Source organism: Anomaloglossus baeobatrachus, chromosome 6 (assembly GCF_048569485.1).
Source record: "Anomaloglossus baeobatrachus isolate aAnoBae1 chromosome 6, aAnoBae1.hap1, whole genome shotgun sequence".
Classification (NCBI taxonomy): domain Eukaryota; kingdom Metazoa; phylum Chordata; class Amphibia; order Anura; family Aromobatidae; genus Anomaloglossus; species Anomaloglossus baeobatrachus.
Window position 1 is genome coordinate 200,466,390 of NC_134358.1, and position 27,596 is coordinate 200,493,985.

The window sequence follows — 27,596 nt, forward strand, 5'->3', positions numbered from 1 at the left end:
CCAGACTGCAGCCGGCTGCGGGCACCGACCACCATCACCTTGGTTTACCAGAGACTCGTGTGTTTACTAATAGTGAGTACAACAGCACCCTCCGGTCGCCCATCTCCCTGCACCGCTAAACACCCCCAATGGGTCCCGGGGACACCATCCCTGCCCACGGAGGGGTTAACAACTTGCTGCGCAACATCTCCCCCGGGTGCCCCGTAACTGCAGCGGTAGTGTCCACCTTCACCACATCCCGTGGGTGGCGTCACGAACTTAACGCGGCTCCGGCCGTACATCTATGTCCCCAAACCACAACCCCCCTTTTAGTTGAAGTGACCGCGAGACCCTCGGGTCCGGAGACCCTCGAGCCACCCACTGAAAGTCCGGATCTGAGCTGCTCGGCTGCCAAGCACGGGGCGGTACATCAGCAGCAAAGCTCCCCCACACCATCACACCTCCTCCTCCATGCTTAACGGTGGGACCAAGCATGTAGAGTCCATTTGTTCACTTTTTCTACAAAGACACGGTGGTTGGATCCAAAGATCTCAAATTTGGTCTCATCAGACCAAAGCATAGATTTCCACTGGTCTAATGTCCATTCCTTGTGTTCTTTAGCCCAAACAAGTCTCTTCTCCTTGTTGTCTGTCCTTAGCAGTGGTTTCCTAGCAGCTATTTTACCATGAAGGCCTGCTGCACAAAGTCTCCTCTTAATAGTTGTTCTAGAGATGAGAAGGTGTGTTCAAACCTTTGGTCTGTACTGTATGTAGTCTTTCAATATAAAAAGTACAAATCACATTACACTTTTAAAGGCAATACATTAGCATTGAGTACGACACTATAACCGTTTGGCCACTAGATGGCACCGGACGCACTTACAACATAACCAGACTAAAATCTAATAAAACATTCTGGTTGGGGGCTTCAGAGGGGAGTTCTTCGCATGCCGACCACCTCCTTACATATGCTGCCCCCCTCTCTACACACACATACTCACTTGCCTAGATGGGGGTCTTTATTACAATTATGATCACAAAAAAAAACATTCAAACAGATCTGGCATCATTAATTCAACATACTCTTAGTAGGACAAAAAAAAGGAGTATAATGAGCACTAACTGGCCATCTGGAGAAAGGGGAGCTAACCCTTCAAATAGATGATATAGCAGCGCCGAGTGTAGAAGAAATAGGTGGCCCTCACCCCATTTCATAAAAGTCCTTTATTTAGTTTGCTTAAAAACCATGGATGCAGGAGGACGCAAGCAGTGCTGACGTCCATAGTGCTGCCTGCATCCTCCTGCATCCAAGGTTTTTAATCAAGCAATTGGGATGGTGGCCACCTATTTCTTCTACACTCGGCTCTCTTTTATTATAATTATGGCCCTATCTGATGTTAGAGTAACATCACCTTTAGCTCTTTGCAACTCCTTGGGCTGGCCTAGAACGGTGTCACTGTTCCTGCCCTAGGCACACACAGTGAACCAATGAAGCTGGTGAACTTCCAACCTCCCTGGAGCCACTGGCTTACAGTCATAGGGGTATGCACGGAGCGATGTCATTTTATTTTACCTTGGCATTATAATATATATTTGTTTACTTTTAAAGATCAAGAGGAAAATATACTGGCTGTTGCTGGTATTTTACATGGGACACTTCTGCAATGCACATGGATACACTCCAGTTAGTTGTCAGTCACCGTTAAATAGGTAACCCACTACTTGGACAACCCCTTCTGAAGACCTATGTTTCTCCCCCAAGTAAAATAATAACAACTATACTTATCTGTGGTGCTGGCATCATTCAAGTGATATCAGCTCTACCTCTCCTAAGGCTCACGTGACATTGTTATGTCACACAATCCTTGTTAAAAATCAGTGCTGGCTTCACTCTAACCTCTGTTGGAAAAATCAAGACATCCAGCGGAAGTAAGCTGCTGCTCTCTCATTTCCTTCCAATGTTAATTACATCTGCAGGAGGGAAGAATGAAGCTCATTGGTCGCAGGGATTGAGTAACATAACAATGTCATGTGAGCCCCGGGAGAGGGGCAGAGCTGATACCACTCGAATGGTGCTAGCACCAGAGATGAGTATAGGTGTTATTCTTTTACCTGGGGGAGTGAAGAAACATAGGGAATCAGAAAAGATTGTCTGAGTAGTGGAGAACCCTTTTAAGAAGAATATAAATGTGGTGAGAATGCGCTAAAAAAAAAAATCACTGGACTTGTAAAAAATATGCACATTTTTTCTTTGATTGCTTTTATTACCTAAATGATGGAATAATTTACAATTGGTTACAATAGTCAAATGAATGTATGTGACACTGCAGGGACATAAATAAAGGCCAGTATGGGAACAAAAAGAAAAGTCAGTGCTGGAATGAGCAAGTTATAGGGGTTATCCACTACCTGGACAATTTCTTTTTCAAATAAGGTAATCTACCTTGTAAAATAGAAATGACATATACTCACGTTTTGTACTAGCGCTGTTCCAGTTATGTCGGCTCCGGATGTCCCATGATATTGTTATTTCAATAATAGCTTACATGACATAATGTCACGTGTGCCTCAGGAGAACCAGTGCTAACATAGCTAGAATGATACCAATAGAATAAGTGAGCATATGTTATTTTTATTTTACAGGGAGGAATATAGTCTTTAAGAAGGGGTTGTCCAAGTAGTTAGCTAAATTTAAAATCGGTTTTCCATCAGATGGATACCACAAGTACCAGCATGTCCTGTCATTCAAAGCACACAATATGCACAATAGGCCTTAAATCCCAAAACTAGTTGTTTAGGTATAGGCAGAGAATCACTGCTGTGAGTGGTGAGTGCTGTGGTCAGTGCTGGATCAGGTTTCTCATTCCTGGAGAGCATGGGCCTCAAGGCTCAGGCAGTAAATCACTGTGGCTATCAATAGGCGCCTTTGCTGTAAACTGTCCTGGGTGCTAATATCAGTTTAAATAGTCTCTCCAGGAAAGGAGACAAACTCTAGCGCCACCTATTGGAAGTAGCAATCCTAAAAGTCAAAATTGGCCTTTTAACAAGCATTTTCATATGACCTAGGATATATGCCAGATCAGAATCCCAATTTGCAGACACGGTGTATGCAAATTGGGATTCTGATCTGGCATATATCCTAGGTCATATGAAAAGTCTTGTTAAAAGGCCAATTTTGACTTTTAGAATTGCAATTTCCAATAGGTGGTGCTAGAGTTTGTCTCCTTTCCTGGAGAGACAATTTGAATAATTCCCAGAGGGGCATTGCAGCTATAAGTCCCCTTACCACTGTCAGCTAGACTGGCTTGTCAGGTCTCCATAAGGAGAATAGTCTTCCCCCGTGGTCCCCACATAGCTTCTCATACAGCCAGATCAGATACCTACACTTTGCAATATCAGTTTAGGCAGTTATTTGTATGGAATTTCCAAAGTAAAATGCAAAAGCAGAGCTTGGCTGATTCGCATAGGAAGCTGCTGCAGCTACTGACTGCACATGCGTGGCCTCTGCTCCCTCGCTGTTCTTGCAGTCCAGATGAACTAACTGCACAAGAGTCTTGACATGAATAAGTATCCAGTAAAGTCATACTACCGAAGATTTCCGTCCCTCTTTTCTGGTGGAGGCTAGGACTTGAAGCACAAATCAGATAACAAGTCTTCCCCTGTTCAAGCCCACAAGCTGCGTAGTGACATCAGCAGATGCAGCCTCACAAAGGCACAATGCAGATGAACTGCAACTAAAGGAGCCAGAGCCATGCAGCATTAAATAGCTGCCGAAGGACTGGCATGGGAGGCAAATGCTATGCTGGCCCAGCCCACCCCTGACCCTACAGATCATCACCAGTGAATACCTGCACAGCAAAAGGATAAGGTGGATGTCATGGCAGAGAGCTGCATGTGCGTACTTGGAGTGATTGAGCACGTGGCCCACTGCAGGCACCGCCCCTTCTGGCATTTGCCAGATTTGTCAGATGGCCAGTCCGGCCCTGCCACTCCATCACTAACACCAGGGTTTGATGCCAGCAGACACTTCACAGCTGACATCAACCCCAAATCAATCATCGCAGTTGACAACACACCAGGGAAATCAGGAAAAGCAGTAGGAAAGCGCCACAATTGGCACATTTACCATAATATGATGCGCCACTTCTGGGGCGGCTGCATGGTGGTAATGTTAGGCTGGGAAGGGCCCAATAACCATAGACTTTGCCAGCCTGATAACATCAGTCCTCAGCTATTTGTTTTACCTTTGCTGGTTATCAAAAATCTATCTATAGCGCTAAGTTATTAGTATTTTTTCTTTGAGATCGGATAACATATGGATGGTTTGTGTGCTGTCCAATTTTTTTCTTGCACCCATTTACTTTGGTTGACGAGTCTCATGCGATAAACAAGGCCATACACAGCATACTGTAATGTTTTTCCTCAAACGATTGCAGCCGAGGAAAAACTCGCAGGTGAACACTGCCTCGTTTAATAACACTGGTGCAAGTGCAATGAGAGTTTTCCTTTCTTTGCACTTATCCGATTTATATGCAAGTGAGAGAGAGGCCTAATGGAAATTATGGTATCATTCTTCACTGTACAAGCTGATATAAAATACGTATTGCCGAAATGGATATTCCCGGTTACCCCTAAAATAAGAGGGAAAAATAATATGTGACTGTGGTAACCAGGAGATTAAATAGCACAAATATTTAGCAAATGAATTAGGCTGGTTAGTAGCACTTTAGATTCCGATTATCGCTGACCACCTCAAAACATTCCAGGGTACATATAGGAGAGCCATGACGTATTGAGGAATTTATATAATGATCTGGTCTCATTATAACATCGTATTGCAAACCCATAGAGGAAAAAAAATATGATTAATAATCCCCATGGATCACACAGGTTTTCATGTGTAATTTACTAGGAACACAATATATTACCATGTTATATCTTGACCAGCATTTTGTTCAAGAGTGTTTTAAAGTTAATTGCTAACTACTCATTAGTAAAGATTGTAGCTTTGACCCCGGGGAGATCAGTGTTGGCAGTAATGAAGAGTCTAGAGATCAGATATAAGTAATCATAAGCTCCAGCACTTTGAGTACCGGATGCCAAAAAGATAAAGGCAGCCAACAACACTGATTTTTGGTTCTCTTGGTAAGTATTTTTACATGCAAATATTTAAAAAAAATGTTTTACCATCAATCTAATAACTTCCCACAGAGGAAAGTAATGTGCAAACATTTTAAACAGGTATGGAATAACGAGCTGCAAAGAATGCTTTCAAAAATAGAAGTGTTAATTGTTTATTTTTATTAATTAACCTCTTTAACCCTAGCCATTTTCCGGTTTTTGGGTTTTTGTTTGCTTTTTCCTCCCCTTATTCCAAGACCCATAACTTGTTTATATTTCTGGCCATATAGCGGTATGATGGATTGTACTTTTGAATGGCACCATTTATTTTACCATATAGATTACTGGAAAACAGGAAAAAATTCCAAAAAAAAGTGCAATTCTACAATTGTTTTTTGTTTTTCTTATTTACCATGTTCACTATATGAACTACCAACATTTGCAATTCAGCATGAATATTAAACAATTTAATAACTGTCCCAAAGTGGAATTATTTAAAGGGAACCTGTCAGGTCCCATATGCGTTCTGACGTAGCAGCAGGGTGATGTGTGGCCTAGAAACCCCTTCCTACCCATCCCTGTGTTGTAATAGTGTGTAATATGAATGTATAAAAATATGTTTTATTACTTATGTGTTCCCTCTGTAAATGATCAGAGAGTCTAGCCCCTGGATGTCGCATCCCTGTGGGCGTGATACCATGGATTTACATGAGCGACGTCATTGTCAGCTTCTTGAGATCCCGCGCATGCATGCTTGCCATTCTCGCAAACTTGTCATCCGGGTGCTTGCTTCTCGACTTCTGACGCGCTCTGCGCATGGTCGGAACCGCTGGAGTCTTCTGAGCATGCGCAGTGTGAGTCTGAAGCCGACAAGCAAGAACCCAGATAACACGGCTGTGGGAATGGCAAGCGTGCACGCATGGGATCTCCAGGAGCTGACGGTGATGTCGCTCATGTAAATACATGGTATCACGCCCATAGGAGCATGATACCACAGAAAGCATGCAAACGCCCATGGGGCAATGCCTCACCCAGGGGGAGCTAGAGACCTGCTCATTTACATAGGGAACATGTAAGTAATAAAACGTATTTTTATACATTCATATACAATATTACAATACAGGGATGGGTAGGAAGGGGTTTCTAGGCCCTGCTTATAGGTCAGAACGCATATGGGACCTGACAGGTTCCCTTTCAATATGAACAAAGAAGACAAAATGTACCAGGACAGAAATAATCAGGTCTATAACTATAAAATCATATTTTCTTGAATACATACATACAAGCAACTTACTGACACAGAAGTTAATGGGTAATCGACACTCTAGAGATTGTATGAAATCTGATGAGTATAATGCAGCCGGTGACTGACATAGGACAATATTCTGTATGCTCTTGCACAATATGAAAAAAAAGCTTCTAAGTAAGAGGTGAGAGAGATTAGAGAAGGCTGTATTCATATAAGACATGTAATACTAGTGAGGCTCGTGTTTTGTTTGTAGTTAGCCTCGGGGGAACCAAGACATTACGCAATCATGTGGCTGCCGGAACAAAGAGCTGTTTTCTGCTAATAGTAATAAACACTGCTCACCAAGCAAACTGCTAACCATTTGACCGGCTATATCTTCATCATACTACTATATGTGCAGAACTTCATACTCCTGGTAATCCCCAGATGCCATACTACAGAACCATATTATATATTGTCTGCAGATCCTCATCCTCCAGTTTATCATGCTGCCTCTGGAAGCCAACGCCTCTGAGAAACTAGTAGAAGACCTCTTCCATTACATTGATGCACACCAGGATGATTTCGTTCAGGTACAGTACAATGTCCCTATTGTAGAGGAGGAATGTTCCATGTCATATTCTAGAAACATCTTCCAGAGCAGCGTGAGTAACCAGTATGTACCACTGACACGGTATTGGATTATTATTAGACAGGGACAGTCTAAGTATAGGTGCGCAAGTCATTCAGTGACACGCGAGGGATTTTTGGGCCTGAAATAGTTAAAGGAACCTGTCATGTTTAAGATGGTAACTGATCTGCGGACAGGATGTTATAGAGAAGGATCAGCTGATCAGATTGATATACAATCAGCAAACCTCACATTTTATCCATAGTGTTTGTATGCATGATTCCAGTGGGTGGAGCTATTTATTGATAGGCAGTCTTCCCTGTATGGCTGTGCATGCAGTGATAGCTGTCAATCACTGAGGAGAGCTGCCCAATGGTGTCCTAAGCTTAGAAAGTTCAGATACTTAAGTTAATAAATCACAAGTAATACTAAATCCTTTCAAATAAACCTGTATATCGTTCTGCTCAGCTCTTCCTTCTCTTCACCATGCTGCACACAGATCAGATTGTGTGTACAACGTGACATGATCTCTTTAAATGGATATATGATAGTATTTAAAGGTCTACAGGATCACAGGATCGGTGAAAAGAATTACTGCTTTCTTTAAGAGACCATCATTTTATAATCCTGTATGATCCCTTTATTTTACTTGATTTAGGTATAAGGCCGGTTCACAAGTCTTATTTTTAGTGTCTAAAATTGATTTGAGGACCGATATATCAAAGAATTTATGACAAATAAGTGGCGTAAAACACTTTGAATAGTCGCATTGTGCACTGGTCTTGCGCCTTGTAGCACCTTCACTCTTGCTTCAATGGGCAAAGTGAGGGAAGAGCCATGGCTGGACGTGGGTGGCATGGCTAAGCCAGGCAAATTCAGGGAAAGCGGCAGCGTTTCTTTTGACTGGAGGAACATTTTTGGCATAGCAGACTGAGGCACATGCCACTGATATTGATGTGCTAAGTTTATTAAGTAGCTTGTGCCTCTTCATTAATTTGGCGCATCTTATTCCTGCATGCCCCTCATGGAGACTGGTATATGAAACGCTACCCTTAAAGCGGTATTCCCATCTCCAAGATCCTGTTCCAATATGTAGTAGGGGTAATAATAATAATATTAGCAAATACCTCCAATTAGAAATGTAGTATAGTTCTCCTGATTCGCTATGTTCCTTACCTCATGTGCAGGGCATTGCAGTAGTTTGGTTATTACACTGGCAACCAAACAACTAAGTGTCATTATATAGTGGTCATAAACATGGATACCTTAGCTATGCTGCTTACTTAATGTGCAGGGTATTACAGTAGCTAAGGTATCCATGTTTATGACCACTATATAATGACAGTTGTTTAGTTGCTAGTGTCATAACCAAACTACTGCAATGCCCTGCACATTAGGTAAGTGGCATAGCTAATCAGGAGAACTATCCTACATTTCTAATTGGGGGTATTTGTGAATATTATTATTAATACACCTAATATATATTGGGATAGGATCTTGGAGATGGGAATAACCCTTTAATATATTGAGGCTTTGGGTTTTCAGGGAGTTTATTTAAGTGTGCATGAAAGTATGGGTCATTAAAAAGGATATGCATCCTTCTCACTTTATTTGTACACCCTCTGAATAAAGCCAGGGTGAAGCGCTTGTTAGGGGGTGTCGAGGGCCGCTTAAAAGCACTGCGACTCCGGTGAGTGTTTCATCTACTACGTGCCCTTTCTATATAAGACAGAATTGTACATTTATAGTTGGATTGTCGCATTTCCTAGCTCTAATATGTGTTATTTAGCATTGTATTACTATGTATTCACTTACTATATTTGGAGACCTCGATTGCAAACTACAGAATGGTCCACATATGTGCAAAGTTTTGTACTTTAATGTTTTAATTTTGGATTATATTTTAAAAAGTCTAATGCTTTTAGCCTTGGAGTTTTTTTATCATGATTGATAAATTGTGGCAGAGATAGAAGCAAATGTGTCTAATAAGATATATTACAGAGTTACTTATTTTCATGTGTACTATTGATTTATGAAATAAAAACTGGAATGTCAGGTTATTGTTTAAGTGCTAGATATGGTCTACAATATATCCAGTAACCAATGATCCCATCTCACACAGAATCTTAAAGACTGGGTGTCTGTTCCCAGTGATTCCAGTGACCCACAGTTTCGACAAGAATTAATTAGGATGATCCAAATGACAGCTGAGAGGATTCGCACATTGGGGGCGTCTGTGGAGCTGGTGGACATGGGCCTCGAAACCGTAAGTGTTATAATAGAAGTATATGAAGTAGTATAAAGGTTGGGAGGGTTTATTTAAATATAATACTTAGTTAACTATTAGTGATGAGCGAGCATGCTTGTCACTACTCGGTACTCGCACGAGTATCGCTGTACTCGGGCTGCTCGGCGGGGACCGAGTAATCTCGCGATACTCGTGCTGTACTCGTGGTCTTCATTTCTGCATGTTGGCGCTCTTTTGAGAGCCAGCCCTCATGCAGGGATTGGCTGGCAGACCACTGCAATGCCACAGCCCTGTTAGTTGTGGAATTGCAGTGATTGGCCGGCCTGCACAGCGTGACCGAGCCTTTATATCGGCCGGCGCGCTGTGCTCTGCTCACAGCTATCCAGACTGTCAGTGCAGGGAGAGTGTCGCTGATTCAGGGAAAGCTTTGCAGCCCTTTATAGCTTTTTCAGTTGCAGGGCTGCAAACAGTGTGACCAAAAGTCCTTCTCAGGACTATTCTAGTTGTATACAGGCAGGCAGGGTATAGCCAGGTCGGAGTACAGTAGCAGAGTCCTTCTCAGGACTATTGTTGCTATATACAGGCAGGGTATAGCCAGGTCTGAATACAGGCTAGTGACCAAAAGAGTCCTTGTCAGGACTATTGTACCAGTATACAGGCAGGCAGGCAGGCAGGGTAGTGGTGACCGTATACCAGCCTTCATCATATCTGGGGCTGGTGTACACAGTGTAAAACAGTCCAGATAGTGTCTGACTTGTCTGTAATTGTCGCTCCCCAAAAAAACCTGTTAGGTTCTTATTGCGTCCGTGCTTGGTTTTTAAAACCGCACGTGTGTGCCTGTTGGTGGCAGCGTACAGGTGCACTTGTGTGCAATTTCCAGAAACTTTGATATAACGCACAAGTAGTGAATATACACGTCAGCAGTGCACAGCATTGCAAAATGCGCAAGGGCATTGGCAAGGAACAAGGAAGTGGACGTGATGGTGGTGCAGGCAGAGGCCGAGGTCGTGGGCAAGCTCTAATTTCGCCACAACAAAGGGCCACATCTAGTCGCTCGCACGTCCTGTCCCAAATTCTTGGGGACCGCAGCAGTACACCGCTCTTGAACCAAGACCAGTGTCAACAGGTTGTTAGTTGGATAGCAGATAATGCTTCCAGTCAGATTGGCACCACCACAAACACTCTGTCTTCCACACGGTCAAGTGTCAGTAGCCGTGATACTGCACCGCACATTTCTGAACCTGATCCTCCTTCCTACCACCAGGCTGAGTACACGTCCTCCTCGGACATTAATGATCCCACACTTGGACACTCGGAAGAGCTGTTCACGTTTCCATTCACACATTCTGGCCTCTCGCCAGCTCATATTGAAGTGGGTCATGAGGAGATCGTCTGTACAGATAGCCAAATATTTGAGCAGCCACGTTCTCACGAAGTTGGCAACGTGTCCCAACAAGTGGTGGACGATGATGAGACACAATTGTCAGGAAGTCAGGAGGAGGAGCAGGGTGCGGAAGAGGAAGACGACATGGTGGATGATCCAGTAACTGACCCAACCTGGCAGGAGGATATGCAGAGCGAGGACAGCAGTGCACAGGGGGAGGGAGGCGTAGCATCACAACAGGCAGTAAGAAGCAGGGTGGTGGCCCCAGGCAGAAGTCAGGCAACCGTTCCCCGGAACAACACGACGACACAAGGTGCCTGTACAAATGTTAGGTCTTCCCGAGTCTGGCAGTTTTTTAAGTTGGATCCAGATGATTCAAAAAAGGCCATTTGCAACACCTGCCGTGCCAGCATCAGCAGGGGTACCAAAACTAGCAGCCTGACCACCACCAGCATGATCAGGCACATGTCAGCCAAGCACCCGACTTTGTGGGAAGTACAACAGAGTCGAGGAGCAGTGCTTGCTGATGTCACTGCTACGTCTTCGCTGGTTGTGCATGCGAGCCAATCCTCTGTCCATGCTGCCTGCGAACAAGCCTCCTCCACTCCTGCACCTGCAGTTGCCTACGCAGAAAGAACACCATCATCAAGCACGTCCTTGTCCCAGCGCAGCGTTCAGTTATCCATTCAGCAAACCTTTGAACGCAGGCGCAAATACACTGCCAACACCCCACATGCCACAGTTCTAAATGCTAACATTTCGCGACTGCTTGCGCTGGAAATGTTGCCTTTTAGGCTGGTGGAGACAGAAGCATTCCGTGACCTGATGGCGGCAGCTGTCCCACGTTACTCGGTCCCCAGCCGCCACTATTTCTCCCGGTTTGCCGTCCCCGCGTTGCATAACCACGTGTCACAAAACATCACACGTGCCCTGAACAACGCTGTTTCACCCAAGGTCCACCTAACCACAGACACTTGGACAAGTGCTTGTGGGCAAGGCCGCTACATCTCGTTGACGGCACACTGGGTTAATATTGTGGAAGCTGGGACCCAGTCTGAGCGAGGGACGGAACACGTCCTTCCCACACCAAGGTTTGCAGGCCCTACCTCAGTCAGTGTTTCACCCACACTCTACAGCTCCGGAATGTCATGCTCTTCAGCCTCCTCCTCCTCCTGCGCATCCTAATCCACTGTGCCCTCCACACCAGTCACAAGCTGGAAGCACTGCAGCACTGCCTCGGCGAAGCGGCAACAGGCTGTGCTGAAGCTAATCTGCATAGGTGACAAACCCCACAATGCAGAAGAGCTGTGGACAGCTCTGAAACAGCAGGCAGATCACTGGCTCACACCTCTGAACCTAAAGCCAGGAAAGGTCGTGTGTGACAATGGCCGGAACCTGGTGGCGGCTTTGAGGCGAGGCCAGCTGACACATGTTCCATGCGTGGCCCATGTGCTCAACCTCGTGGTTCAGCGGTTTATAAAGTCATACCCAGAGCTGTCTGATCTGCTGGTAAAAGTTCGCCGCCTGTCTGCACATTTTCGAAAGTCACCTACTGCTTCAGCCGGCCTTGCCGGCTTTCAGCGCCGTTTGCATCTTCCGGCTCACAGACTGGTGTGTGATGTCCCCACGCGTTGGAATTCAACTCTGCACATGTTGGTCAGGATATGTGAGCAGAAGAGGGCAGTTGTTGAGTACCTGCATCACCTAAGCCGTCGGGAAATGGGTCAAACTCCACACATAACACCTGAGGAGTGGAGATGGATGTCAGACCTATGTACCATCCTCCAAAACTTTGAGGACTCCACCAAGATGGTGAGTGGTGATGACGCCATTATTAGCGTCACCATACCGCTACTCTGCCTTCTAAAACGGTCTCTGCTGAAAAACAAACATGATGCATTGCAGGCGGAGCGCGATGAGTTGCAGCAAGAAACAGTAGTGGGTGTGGGTGATAACACACAGCCCAGCCTCGTCTCATCACAACGTGCAGTGGAGGACTATGACGAGGAGGAGGATGAAGACATGGAGCAACTCTCCGGCCAAATTGAGGATATGACATGCACACCAGTCATATCCTCGGTTCAGCGTGGCTGGCCAGAGGACAGGGTAGATGAGGAGGAGGAGGAGGAGGAGGAGGAGGAGGACAGCATGTTCAGTCATCTTGTTGGTCAGGCTACTGAAGTCCTGGCTGTTAAGAGTCTGGCGCACATGGCTGACTTTATGGTAAGCTGCCTGTCTCGTGACCCTCGCGTTAAGAACATCTTGGCCGACAATCATTACTGGTTGGTAACACTGTTAGACCCACGCTACAAGGAGAACTTTTTGTCTCTTATTCCCGTGGAGGAGAGGTCAACCAAAATGCAGCAGTTCCGGAAGGCCATACTCACGGAAGTAGGCAAAGCATTCCCCTCACAAAACGCTAGCGGCATAGGTCAGGAATCAGTGGACAACCGAGGCGTACAGCCGAGAGAGGCACAAGTCCAATCCGCCAGAGGTAGGGGAACAGTCTTTAAGATATGGGACAGTTTTCTCAGCCCCTCACGTACCACAGCCCCTGAGGTGCGGGGTAGTGCCACAAGAAATCCTAAGTTTGCCCAGATGCTGAAGGAGTACCTTGCAGATCGAACAACTGTACTCCGACATTCCTCTGTGCCTTACAATTATTGGGTATCCAAGCTGGACACGTGGCATGAATTGGCTCTCTACGCCTTGGAAGTCCTGGCCTGCCCTGCTGCTAGCGTTTTGTCAGAGCGTGTTTTTAGTGCCGCAGGTGGAATCATTACAGATAAACGCACCCGCCTGTCAACTGAAAATGCTGACAGGCTGACTCTGATCAAGATGAACAAGGGTTGGATTGGGACAGACTTCACCACACCACCAGCAAATGAGAGCGGAATTTAAAGTTTGCCATGTACCTCCACTCACCCATGGGTACACACTTCTGGACTTTGGATAATCGCTGGACTGCTCCTCCTTCTCCTCATGCGCCACCATGATGATGACCGTTACAAATTGCAATACTTAGGCCTTTGTTTCAGGTATACCCCCAGTGGTAAATTTTTTCGCCCATTCTTTGCAGAATGGACATTACAATGACAGGAGACCCGCTCCTTTGCAATGGGAACAATGTTTTGAGGCCCTCATGCACGTCTCTACCCAGGGACAACGTGGAGCCTCCCAATTTTTGGCTGCCCTGCCTAAGGGCTATACTATAATACACCCACTTCCTTAAAATGGACACTTAATGTTTTGAGGCCCTCATGCACGTCTCTATCCAGGGACAATGTGGAGCCTCCCAATTTTTGGCTGCCCTGGCAAAGGGCTATACTGAAATAGACCCACTTCCTTACAATGGGCACTTCAGGTTTACAGGCCCTCATGCACGTCTCTATCCAGGGACAATGTGGAGCCTCCCAATTTTTGGCTGCCCTGGCAAAGGGCTATACTGAAATAGACCCACTTCCTTACAATGGGCACTTCAGGTTTACAGGCCATCATGCACGTCTCTATCCAGGGACAATGTGGAGCCTCCCAATTTTTGGCTGCCCTGGCAAAGGGCTATACTGAAATAGACCCACTTCCTTACAATGGGCACTTCAGGTTTACAGGCCATCATGCACGTCTCTATCCAGGGACAATGTGGAGCCTCCCAATTTTTGGCTGCCCTGGCAAAGGGCTATACTGAAATAGACCCACTTCCTTACAATGGGCACTTCAGGTTTACAGGCCCTCATGCACGTCTGTGTGCAGGGGCATTGGTGAACCTCACAATTTTGGACTGCCCTGGCAAAGGAAAATACTACAAAGACTCACTTCCTCAAAATGGGCACATTAGACTCAAGAGGCCTTCATGTACGTCTCTTCTCAGGGACATCGGAGTGCCACACAATGTTTTCACGTAAAATCTTTCATGTATTAATCTCAAAAAGTAACATACACCAGCTCTATCTCACTATTGGGTATGTGCCCTTAACATTTCCGCCATGAAAAATCATTTTGGGGTCATTTTGGAAGGTTTTCTGGTGAGTCCGTAAAAATGGCGTAAAACGCGGACAAAATTGTTCACAGCTGTGACTTTTCAGTGATAAATGCTTCAAGGGGTCTTCCCCATGCTGTTGCCATGTCATTTGAGCACTCTTCTGAGACTTTTGTGCCATTTTTAGGGTTTCTCCATGCTGCCGGGGGGTCATTTCACAAAAATACTCGGGTCTCCCATAGGATAACATTGGGCTCGTTGCTCGGCCCGAATACACGAGTATCTTGGGAGGCTCGGCCCGAGCTTCGAGCACCCGAGCTTTTTAGTACTCGCTCATCACTATTAACTATTTATAATATTGGATCAAAATGCAGGAATTTTCCTGGGTTTTGTGACTTCTATCAAAGTCCTTCTCATTTACCCCAAAGTAAAGTTACTCCTGATGTTTCTGGAAACAAAATAAAAAGTTCTAATTATTCTCAAGCTTGGAAGTCATCCACTATCCATCCGATAACATAATTTCCCGATTTTGTCCGACCACCGGGATCTCAACCAATCACAATAACTGGGACTTTGAGGAGTCCGTGTGACATGTAAATGAAGCAATTTAACATCAAAAATCTCATAATCTTCTTATGTCACTCTATTGAAATATCAAAACAAAACATATAATGACGGAAACCAGGACATTTGCTATCATTAAATTTTTCTTTTGTTATTACTTAAATGCAACATGTAATAAAAAACACAAAGCAAAAAAAAATGATTGACAGAAAATCATAGGGTACTTCTTAAAGTGAACCTTTCACCACTTTTTTGGACTATAAGCTGCGGCCACCACCACCGGGCTCTTATGTACAGCATGCTGTATATAAGAGCCCAGGCCGCTGTGAGAACATAAAAAACACTTTATAATACTTACCTAACGGTCGCACTGTGATGGAATAGGGCTTAATGAGCGTCTCCATTGTCCGGTGCCGGAGCCTCCTCTTTCGGCCATCTTTGTTCTCCTTCTTCTCTAGCCGTGGTGCATGACGGGTCCGACGTCAGCCACACTCGCCGGCATTCCGGTCCTGAGCAGCGCAGATCAAAGTATCGTCGTGCGCCTGCGCAGGACCGGCGAGTGTGTATGACGTAGCCGCGTGATGCACACAGGCTTCAGAAAGAGGACGAAGATGGCCGAAAGGGGAGGCGTCCGCACCGGACAACGGAGACGCCCATTAGGCCCTATTCCACCGCAGAGCGACCGTTAGGTAAGTATTATAAAGTGTTTTTTATGTTGTCACAGCGGCCTGGGCTCTTATATACAGCATGTTAGAATGCTATATATAAGAGCCCGGTGGTGGTGGCCGCAGCTTATAGTCCAAAAAAGTGGTGACAGGTTCCCTTTAATGCAAAACTGAGGAGCTGGAGTGTATAAAGTTATTGCACTTTCCCTTTAACACCGTAGACATACGAAACTCTACACTTGAAGCATTCACCATATGACCAAGGACTGGACATGTTATATTGCATCATTCAAGCAAGTTGGATATATTTTTAGCCAGATTATATTAGTAACAGTATATTGCAAGAACCCAAAATAGCCTATCCCTTAACCAGCAATCCCAACATAACCTACACTGTTTACAGTATCTATTATGTTATGGTATCAACCATGACGTTATTAGGTCTGTATACATATACAGCTGGAATGACTGTCCCTATCTAAACTGATGTGTGTATACAGCCCAAATAACGTCATGGTTGATACCATAGCATAATTGCTACTGTAAACAGTGCAGGTTATGTTAAGACTAATGGTTAAGTGATAGGCTATTTTGGGTTCTTACTATATACTGTTACTAATATATTTTGGCTAAAAATATATCCAACTTGCTTGAATGATGCAATGCAATATGTCCAGTCCTTGATCATGTGTTAAAGGGATAGTGCAATAACTTTATACACTCCAGGTACCTCACATTTGCATTGAGAAGTACCCTATGATTTTCTGACAATCATTTTTTTTGTTTGCTTTGTATTTTTATATGTGTTCATTTAATCAATAAAAAAAGAAAATTTTAATAATAGCGGAAAAATTGTCATAGTTTCCTTTATTATATCAGGGGAATTTTTGTTTTAATGTGTAAATGAATCAGTTGTGAATCATGTGCACTGCCGCTCTATTCACTTTCAATGCGACCACTGGAGATACCCGAGTGCAGCATTCGGCTGGTCTTCAGCCCTCTTATAAGAATGAATAGAGGGGCACTGCACATGACCGACCACTAATCCAATCACACCCCACACAGGATTTTCAGGGCTCCAGATATTTGGGTTGGTGGGGGTCCCAGTGGTCAAACCCCCAACAATTGGGGTTAGTTTAGTTGCTGGTGGTCTTAACCACAGATACCTAAGCTGCAATGCCCTGCACATGAGGTAAGAGACATGGCTATATCAGGAGAACTATACTACATTTCAAGTTGGAGGTATTTGCTAGTATTATTATTACACGTACTACACATTGGGATCGGATCTTAGAGTAGGGAATACCCCTTTAACTTTTAAACTCACATTAAGTAAATATGTTCTCATACTCTGTTTTCGTCTGTATGTGGTCAATTGATTTTATGTCGCTAGCAGTGAAAAAAATGTGACTTGAACTACCATAGTGTGGCAATGGTAATGGCGAAGATCCATAAAAAAGTCACTGGCTACAGGGTAACACATATGAAGAATCTTTTCAGCCAGTGTTGTCCATGATCTTATCATTCGAGGACAACTGAGTCTGATCCAGGGTTATCCAAACAGTTCAGAAATACAGGTCAATGTGTGGCGCCCCTGACCTGGTCAGGCACCACTGAGTACTGCACCCATGCTGGGGACAGTACAATACAGGTAATCCAGAAGGCTGACCGAGGTGTGACTACACAGGCGCATAGTGATCAGGTCTCACACATGTACCTATGAGAGGACCCCTGGGGATCCCAGGAGGGGGAAAAGCCTTCACCTTCACTGGAATAGTGGAGGGGGCCAAAAGCCTCCATCTCCTCTCAAGGGGTGTGGTAAGAGAATCTGGTTGCTAGGTGGCGTAGGCAGGCACAAAAGGGAAAAGAGAAGGAGGAGTAAACAGTCTGCAGCAGAGTGTGGAGGAGTGAGGAGCAGGAAAGTGAAGCTCTGACAGGAGCAGCAGTGAAGGTCCCAGATGTGAGCCGGTTCAGAGCAGAGTCCAGGGAGCTCTGAGGAGAGCTGACCCCTTCCCCTGGGCTGCTGTAGTCTGACAGCGTCCGCGCAGTGGCTACCGACGGGGGAGAACGGTCACCTAGGAGTGCTACCCGAAACCCATCTCCAGCTAGAGAGAGAGCACAGAGTGGGAAGTAAGGAGACTGCTAGGGAGAACCAGGCCCAAACGGGCGGCAGATCCCGATGCGGGGATAGATCCACCTTTCCTTGCTAAACCTGCCGGTGTGGGGCTCTCAAAGCCCACGCCACAACACCACAAAAGCCGCAGCCACGTAGCCACAGTTAGGGCCCATAGCTCACAGGAGGCAAGCAGCTGGAGTGAGCTGGTCCAGGCCACAAGCAAACGGCAAACGAAGGGGAGTGAGGCTTCAGCAACTTCCCTGGGTGACCCCCATAGGGACTAAAAGTCGGGGTCACCACAAACCACCGAAGGGCTAAGGAAGGCGAGTCAGTAGTCACCCTCACAAGTCAGCCTGAAGGATACCTGGTTCCAGCCTGGTTCATCCCAGCTACGCCCGGGTTACTCACTCTGCCACCTTCTGTGAGTAAAACCCCTGAAAGACATTCTGCTTGTGTGGAGTTATTCTGCGCCTTGTGGTACTACGCACCTACACAGGGCCCTGGGGCTTGCCTCACTCTCAGGAGGCTATTCCAACTAACTGCACTTACCATCAGCCCCAGGCGTCCCTCAACCTGCAGTGGCGGTCCCCACTGACCGCAATACTGAGAGTGGCGTCACGACAGATAGAAGATCTCCTACCAGTGACAAGATCCAGCTGAGTGGAGTCCCTGAAGGTAATGCACCGACACAACACCTGTGGGGCTTCACATCTGGCGTCACGAACAGGATAAGGACTAGACCTGTTCAGACAGGTGACCATGTGCCTGGGCGGTCCGCTTGAAAAATTGGAAGCGCCGCCATATTGCCACCATGAAAAGCGCGCTGAAAAACAACAGCAGCCCGCGCTGGGAGAAGTTACCGCCCACGAAGAGGTGTGGCTACCCAGAGATCCCCTGCAGAGTTCTGACCTCGCTTGTGAAGAGAGCGGAAGCGTTCAGAGACGTCGGGACAGAAAGGGAGCCAGAAGCCTGCTGCTGGGAGAGGAGCTGCTGAAAGAGGCAGAGCGGAAACTGAACAGCTTGTTACTAGAGGCAACGACGAGTCCACTGCTGGGAAATCGTACAGAAGAGGGCGCAGAAGAAATGGCGTCTGACCGCAGAAACCCAGAACCGGGCTCCGCTGCCTGGTGGTATCGGGAGCTGGCCCAGTTCTGCGACCGACTGGAGACCCGGGTCGTGGAGCAGATCAGAGAAGAACGCATGGAACTTCTGGAGATGGCTGCCGCGGTTCAGGCCTATGAGGGGAGAGCCGCGCGCCGAGTGCCAGATCGGGCGGTGACGACTCAGACCCCGATGCTGCCACCGATGGGTGAGTCCAGTGATACCCCTGCCAGCGCGAGTGCCCCGACCCCTGCTGCCACGCCCGCAGTCCCTGAAGAGGCGCCCGGCGCGGCGACGCTGAGCCAGGCCGCAGCCACGCCAGGTGCGGCCCGCCAAGCCCAGGCCGCCGCAGCGATGCCCTGCTCGGCCCACCAAGACCCGGTCCCTGCAGCGACGCCCAGTCCGGCCCGCAAAGAACCGGCTGCCACCGCGACCCTCATCCACGCCGCAGGTGTGACGCTAACCCAGGCCGCCGCCATGCTAGGCCCGGCCCGCCAAGACCCCACCGCAGCAGCGACGCTCGTCCGCGCCGCAAGTGAGGTGCTGAACCAGGCCGCAGCCACGTCTGGTGCGGCCCGCCAAGCTCCGATCGCTGCAGCGACGCCCAGCCCAGCCTGCACAGATCCCATCGCAGCTGCGACGCCGATCCAGGCCGCCGCCATGCAGGGCGCGGCCCGCCAAGACCAGGCCGCCGCCATGCCAGGCGCGGCCCGCCAAGATAAGATTGCATCACCATTTACCCCGGCCTGCAAGGCCAGAGCAGACACCGCTCCCCAGTCCAAAGAGGTCCCTGCTGGAAAGCCCACGCTGGGGGAGGACCCCGCATACTGGCAGCTGAAGGCTGACATGGAGGCCAAGTTTCCACAATGGTTGGTGGACCAGTACATACTCCCTCCGCATACCCCCAAGACGACTCCTGCAGCCATCATGCCAAAGAGATCCCTGCCTGGGCCTGCTGAAGAAAGTCCATCCCCAGCACTGCCACCAAAGGAGTGCTCAGAAGAACTAAGGGGGAGGGGAGGCCAGGAAGCTGAGGAGCTGACTCAGGAGCCACCAGCAGTGGATCCATGCCCAGAGACGGAGATGTTGCCATATTCTCGCTGGGATGAAGAGGAAGATTTATCCAGCAACCTCACCTGGGAGCCTGCCAGCAGTGAAGCAGCCACCCAGCAGAATCAAGCCCGCAAGACACGGCGCCGTAGCCGAAACCAGTTGTCACCTGCTCCGCCATCCCCAGAGCAAAGAGATGACATAACGGCCAGAGACCTAGAAGAAAAACGGTTCCTGAGAAGAGCCAAAGCACAGGTCAGAGGACCCCTTTGTAGAGGAATTGTGGAAGACTTTAGCCTGAAGTCAGGATACGGGTTCATCGTTGCACCTGGTATCAAAGAAGGCATTTTTGTCGATAGGAGAGACGTCAGAGCTAATTTGCCCAGAGGACATCCTGGAAGAAACCTGAGAATGGGAGACACAGTGCAGTTTACCATGCATCAAGGCGAAAGAGGCTGGTACGCGCTAGATGTAGCACCATGTCCTAAAGAAGAAAACAGGAAAGACAGCGATAAAGAAAGAAAAGACAAAGAACCCACTGATGAGACTACCACAGATGAAGAAAAAGGTCAAGGAAGCAACAGGTGTCGCAGCCCTACAGGCCCAAGCCCTGGTGAAGAGGAGTCTGCATAAGTTCAAGTAAAGTAAGCAAGTTACCAGTTTGAAAAGTTTGTTTTTGCAACGTTTTAAAGTTTAAGAGATGTGCCCACATAAACTGATGTGAGAAATGAACCTTAAGGCTATGAACTGGCTATAGCCACAAACTCTCGCAGTGTAAATAGTAACACCAGAGGGCACCACCACCACCAGAGTCAGCCTGTTTAGGGGCTTGGCTCGTCTGCAACCAGGGAGCCCGTCCGTATATAGGGCCTTGGCTTACCTGCAACCAGAGAGCATGCCTGTTTATGGGGCCTGGCTCTCCACCACAAAGAGGGTACCTGGTCAGCACCAACTGTGGAGGCCGCCTCTGGATCCTGCCAGAAGTGGCTGAAGGCGCGGCTCCACCAGGCCAGGTATACCCTGAGACCACCAAACCATGAAAGCCGCCTCTACATCCTGCCAGAAGTGGCTGAAGGCGCGGCCAACGTGAGAGGGTTTTGGGTGGGTTAACGGACTTGTGGGTGGAGGGTGGTGATGTATGGTACCTGGTGCTTTTAAAAATGTTTTACATGTTTTAATGTTTTATGCATTTTAAAATGTTGTCTTGCAGCCCGAGGACGTGCTGGTGATAACTAAGGGGGAATGTGGCGCCCCTGACCTGGTCAGGCACCACTGAGTACTGCACCCATGCTGGGGACAGTACAATACAGGTAATCCAGAAGGCTGACCGAGGTGTGACTACACAGGCGCATAGTGATCAGGTCTCACACATGTACCTATGAGAGGACCCCTGGGGATCCCAGGAGGGTTAAAAGCCTTCACCTTCACTGGAATAGTGGAGGGGGCCAAAAGCCTCCATCTCCTCTCAAGGGGTGTGGTAAGAGAATCTGGTTGCTAGGTGGCGTAGGCAGGCACAAAAGGGAAAAGAGAAGGAGGAGTAAACAGTCTGCAGCAGAGTGTGGAGGAGTGAGGAGCAGGAAAGTGAAGCTCTGACAGGAGCAGCAGTGAAGGTCCCAGATGTGAGCCGGTTCAGAGCAGAGTCCAGGGAGCTCCGAGGAGAGCTGACCCCTTCCCCTGGGCTGCTGTAGTCTGACAGCGTCCGCGCAGTGGCTACCGACGGGGGAGAACGGTCACCTAGGAGTGCTACCCGAAACCCATCTCCAGCTAGAGAGAGAGCACAGAGTGGGAAGTAAGGAGACTGCTAGGGAGAACCAGGCCCAAACGGGCGGCAGATCCCGATGCGGGGATAGATCCACCTTTCCTTGCTAAACCTGCCGGTGTGGGGCTCTCAAAGCCCACGCCACAACACCACAAAAGCCGCAGCCACGTAGCCACAGTTAGGGCCCATAGCTCACAGGAGGCAAGCAGCTGGAGTGAGCTGGTCCAGGCCACAAGCAAACGGCAAACGAAGGGGAGTGAGGCTTCAGCAACTTCCCTGGGTGACCCCCATAGGGACTAAAAGTCGGGGTCACCACAAACCACCGAAGGGCTAAGGAAGGCGAGTCAGTAGTCACCCTCACAAGTCAGCCTGAAGGATACCTGGTTCCAGCCTGGTTCATCCCAGCTACGCCCGGGTTACTCACTCTGCCACCTTCTGTGAGTAAAACCCCTGAAAGACATTCTGCTTGTGTGGAGTTATTCTGCGCCTTGTGGTACTACGCACCTACACAGGGCCCTGGGGCTTGCCTCACTCTCAGGAGGCTATTCCAACTAACTGCACTTACCATCAGCCCCAGGCGTCCCTCAACCTGCAGTGGCGGTCCCCACTGACCGCAATACTGAGAGTGGCGTCACGACAGATAGAAGATCTCCTACCAGTGACAAGATCCAGCTGAGTGGAGTCCCTGAAGGTAATGCACCGACACAACACCTGTGGGGCTTCACAAATGGATAAATGTCAGGTGTCCACTTCTGTCAGTATTTCAGGAGCAAATGATTTTTTTCAAGTCAGCAATCTGAGATAATATGTGACTAGAACTCCGAAATATTAACTTTAATGTTTATTCACAGCTTCATGGTGGACAAACAATTAAGTTCCCTCCAGCCATTCTAGCCCAGTTGGGAAATGACACTGATAAGGCGACTGTTTGTTTTTACGGACACGTGGATATTCAACCTGCAAAAAAAGAGGACGGCTGGAAGACTGACCCCTACACAATGACTGAAACGAATGGTCAGAATTATATTTCATTTCAGTATTTTACCTATTTTCACTAGCAAGGTTTATGAAGTTTTTTTTTTTTTTAATCTGATAATTTTTTATTAAACACTTTTTGTTTTCATGTACAAATAAAGCACAATGTGTAGAGATACTTAAAGAAAACAACCCCATCCCATCCCTTCCCCCCTCCCTCCATCCAGAGGATACGATAGCCATAACAAGTAATCCGTTTCTGAAACATTTACATTTACACCAAGACAAAGTACAGAGTCTGACACTCCGAACTATTAGAATTAGTCCTTTTTTGCAACAACCACTCTTCTTCATTCTTTACAATCTCTTAGAACGCATCCTTCTTTTATTTCCCATCTTAAAATTGTGTTCCACAATGGCAAACTAGAACAAGCTCCATAACAGAGCTCTAGTTATCAGTGCCAAATTTGGTGTATCTAACCACGGGACCCAAAGGTTCTCAAATTTCTTGTATGCCTTTCTTTTCTGGTAGACATATTTCTCTAGTCTAATGATATTATTAATATTATTAATAAATTCTCTAACCCCCAGGGCTGTGGCATTTTTCCAGTAGGACACTATGGTCTTCCATGCCTGATACAGTATATGTTCTATAACTAACTTATGACCCTCCTGAATCGAGAGTTCCACAGTATACCCCCGGATACATGTCAGAGGACTTCAGTCATCCTGACAGTCATGTACAGAGTCTATAAGATCTAGGACAGCAGTCCAATATCTCCGTAAACGCGATCAGTTCCACATGAGATGTATAAGGTCCGCATCCACCAGGCCACACTTCCAGCAGCACGAGTCAGGACTTACCCCTATTTTAAATAGAAACTTTGGAGTTTGATAGACTCTATGGATTAGAAATAACTGCGATAGCCTATGTGACTCGCCGACCGACAGTAAGGGAATTGTTCTAAAGCAGAGGTCCCCAACTCCAGTCCTCAAGGCCCACCAACAGTGCAGGTTTTTGGGATTTCCTTAGTATTGCACAGGTGTTAATGTAATTACCTGCTCAGGTGCTGGTTCCAACAGCAGTGCAATGCTAAGGAAATCCTGAAAACATGCACTGTTGGTGAGCCTTGAGGACTGGAGTTGGGGAACCCTGTTCTAAAGTATTTCCTCCCAAACATCTGTAGTAATAGGACCCACGTCTCTCTCCATTTTTCTCTAAGCCAGCAAGTCGCCTGCCCTTGGCCACTTAGAAATACATATAGTACCAAGACACTGCCCCATTTAAATCTCCACCTGCCACCAAGATATCCAATAACGGGCTATGATCTACTAGCCACAAGCTCATCAATCTAGACTGCATCTCACAAGCATGCCTGAGTTGCAAGTACAGAAAGAACCTGCTATTTGGGATACCAAATTCTCCCCTAAGAACCTCAAACATCTTAATTCTCCCCGTCAATCAGTTGCTGTATCTTTTTAAGTCCCTGCCGCTTCCACAGATCAAACCCTTGCAGTTTATTAAGCTCAGGGAAGTTCAAGTTCCCTCAAATAAGTGAATACTTAGTGATGGTTTATGATGTTTAATAGAAATACCTGGAAATTTCCATCAATATGTGATTTCTCATGAATATTTATCTGCATCACTTGATATTATCTGCTAACATATTTCAAAATCTTCCCACCTGAAGGAAACCTGTATGGACGGGGAGCTACAGACAACAAAGGCCCTGTCCTAGCCTGGATCCATGCCATAGACACCTATATAGCCCTAAAAAAGGTACAAAATCTCTTTGTAATGCAAATGTTTAGATATTTAATTTTTTAATAGTGAACCTACCTGACTAAGTAAATTTAGGTCACTTGCTATTTTTTCCTCTTGATTTCCACCAATATTTCCAATACTTTATATTCTACTGTCAAGCTAAATAGAAAACATACAGTATGTGTGTCTGACAGTTGAAGTGGGCTTGGGACCACGATGCACAAGTTCGTGAATGGAACGGGCAAGCAGAGACGCATCCACGTGGGGTGTACATAACACTCTGGAAAGCTCTAGCAAATTGTAGAGCTTGCTAAAAAATGTCCTTGGGGTGAACAATCCCTTAAACATTAATAAATATTTGTATGATGTGTCTTTTAGACAAATTTCCTCTTCATTAATGTAATGCACATGGACGACTACCCGAAAATAAATATTTTTTTAATTACTTTAGGATATTCCTGTAAATTTGAAGTTCATCATAGAAGGAGTAGAGGAAACCGGTTCTCCTGGTTTAGAGGAGCTGCTTACAGGACATGAGGATTTCTTTTCAGATGTTGACTATGTTGTCATCTCAGATAATGTGTGGCTTAGCAGAAAACCTGCCCTGACATATGGAACAAGAGGCAATGCATATTTCTTTATTGAGGTAATTATGTCACTTTTGGATTGTAAGATTTTGATGTTTATTTTAGTTGTACCAACTACAGATATCAGAAAAATCCATAGCACATGGCTGGGGATACAGGGACAGCAGGGGGCCTTGTGCCCAAACTCAGTATAAACGTCTGTATAAACCCTTTGCTGTCTAATATACCAGCACAGTGATATCCCCTTATGAGTTTTCTACAAACTCCTGGCAAGTTTAGGATATGAAATGTATCACCCTCTTCCCGTACATGTATCTAATAGACATTAAGGGGCTCCTTTTAGGGATCCAGTGAGCCCCTTGCCTACTGGACTCTTGTGGTGCTGGCTTCCATTGCAGAAACACATATGGGGACAGATGGTAACAAGGGCTTGGACACTAATATGTTTTATTTTGTTTTTCTGTTCTCTGATTTTTTTCTTATTTTTTTTTACAAAGCCATTTACTATGTTTATTTTAATGGGATTTTTCTGATGACAAATCATTCGATAAAAATGGAAACTTAATGTTCTGTTATATTAGCTATTGATGAGTGAATCGATTCACAGAATCCTGGTCCGGTGATTGCATCAGAAGTCACTGGGTGGGAGCACTGCGAGTTTCCTCCTACCCGCCGAAATTCCCACCTCTACTGATTTATAAGACCAACATGACATCATTCCCATGTGGTGCACTAGACTAGGCATACGTCCCAGCCCACGGGTAATATATAGTTCACAGGGCTCCCATCCGGCTGCCATGGACTACCGACATGATCACTTGATCGAATTTCCTTCTACCTGCTGAAATCCCTAGCGCTCTTTTGATTTATAAGCCCAGAATGACATCATCATTGCAGCATGATGTGCTAGGCTAGGCATACAGTACCTACCAGCCAGTGAGTAGGAGATACCACACATGGCTCTGATCCAGCGGCTATGGACTACCGATATGATCACTTGATCAAATTTCCTCCTACCTGCCAGAATCCCTAGCACGTCTTTTGATTTATAAGCCGAGCATGACATCATCATTACGGTTGTGAAGCCCTAAGTTAGGCATATGTACCTGCTAGCGGGCAGGAGATACAGTAGTTCACAGGGCTCTCATCTGACAGCTATGGACTACTGACATGATCACTTGATCGAATTTCCTCCTACCTGCCAAAATTCCTAGCACGTCTTCTGATTTTTAAGCCCAGCATGACATCATCATTCCGGTTGTGATGCACTAGGTTAGGTATAACTATCAGTCAGTGGGTAGGAGATCGTTCACAGGGCTCCCATCCTGCAGCCAAGGGCTGCCGACATGATCACTTGCCCATATCCTTCAAATCGATTCAAAACAAAAGTAAATGGGACACCAGTGTTAATAGAACTAATACAGTTAGGTCCAGAAATATTTGGACAGTGACACAATTTTCGCGAGTTGGGCTCTGCATGCCACCACATTGGATTTGAAATGAAACCTCTACAACAGAATTCAAGTGCAGATTGTAACGTTTAATTTGAAGGTTTGAACAAAAATATCTGATAGAAATTGTAAGAATTGTACACATTTCTTTACAAACACTCCACATTTTAGGAGGTCAAAAGTAATTGGACAAATAAACCAAACCCAAACAAAATATTTTTATTTTCAATATTTTGTTGCGAATCCTTTGGAGGCAATCATTGCCTTAAGTCTGGAACCCATGGACATCACCAAACGCTGGGTTTCCTCCTTCTTAATGCTTTGCCAGGCCTTCACAGCCGCAGCCTTCAGGTCTTGCTTGTTTGTGGGTCTTTCCGTCTTAAGTCTGGATTTGAGCAAGTGAAATGCATGCTCAATTGGGTTAAGATCTGGTGATTGACTTGGCCATTGCAGAATGTTCCACTTTTTTGCACTCATGAACTCCTGGGTAGCTTTGGCTGTATGCTTGGGGTCATTGTCCATCTGTACTATGAAGCGCCGTCCGATCAACTTTGCGGCATTTGGCTGAATCTGGGCTGAAAGTATATCCCTGTACACTTCAGAATTCATCCGGCTACTCTTGTCTGCTGTTATGTCATCAATAAACACAAGTGACCCAGTGCCATTGAAAGCCATGCATGCCCATGCCATCACGTTGCCTCCACCATGTTTTACAGAGGATGTGGTGTGCCTTGGATCATGTGCCGTTCCCTTTCTTCTCCAAACTTTTTTCTTCCCATCATTCTGGTACAGGTTGATCTTTGTCTCATCTGTCCATAGAATACTTTTCCAGAACTGAGCTGGCTTCATGAGGTGTTTTTCAGCAAATTTAACACTGGCCTGTCTATTTTTGGAATTGATGAATGGTTTGCATCTAGATGTGAACCCTTTGTATTTACTTTCATGGAGTCTTCTCTTTACTGTTGACTTAGAGACAGATACACCTACTTCACTGAGA

The 27,596-nt window shown here is 46.4% G+C and overlaps 1 protein-coding gene across 1 annotated transcript in view; it reads left to right on the top strand.

Annotated features, from left to right (window-relative positions):
• LOC142244214 (beta-Ala-His dipeptidase-like) overlaps positions 1–27,596 on the top strand; it is a 72,545-nt gene that overhangs the window by 20,303 nt on the left and 24,646 nt on the right. The window contains exons 3-7 of the mRNA XM_075316420.1: positions 6,813–6,920; positions 9,081–9,224; positions 22,673–22,835; positions 24,488–24,576; positions 25,013–25,207. Of these exons, the coding sequence (XP_075172535.1) occupies positions 6,813–6,920; positions 9,081–9,224; positions 22,673–22,835; positions 24,488–24,576; positions 25,013–25,207 (699 nt within the window). The remainder of the gene's footprint in view (positions 1–6,812; positions 6,921–9,080; positions 9,225–22,672; positions 22,836–24,487; positions 24,577–25,012; positions 25,208–27,596) is intronic.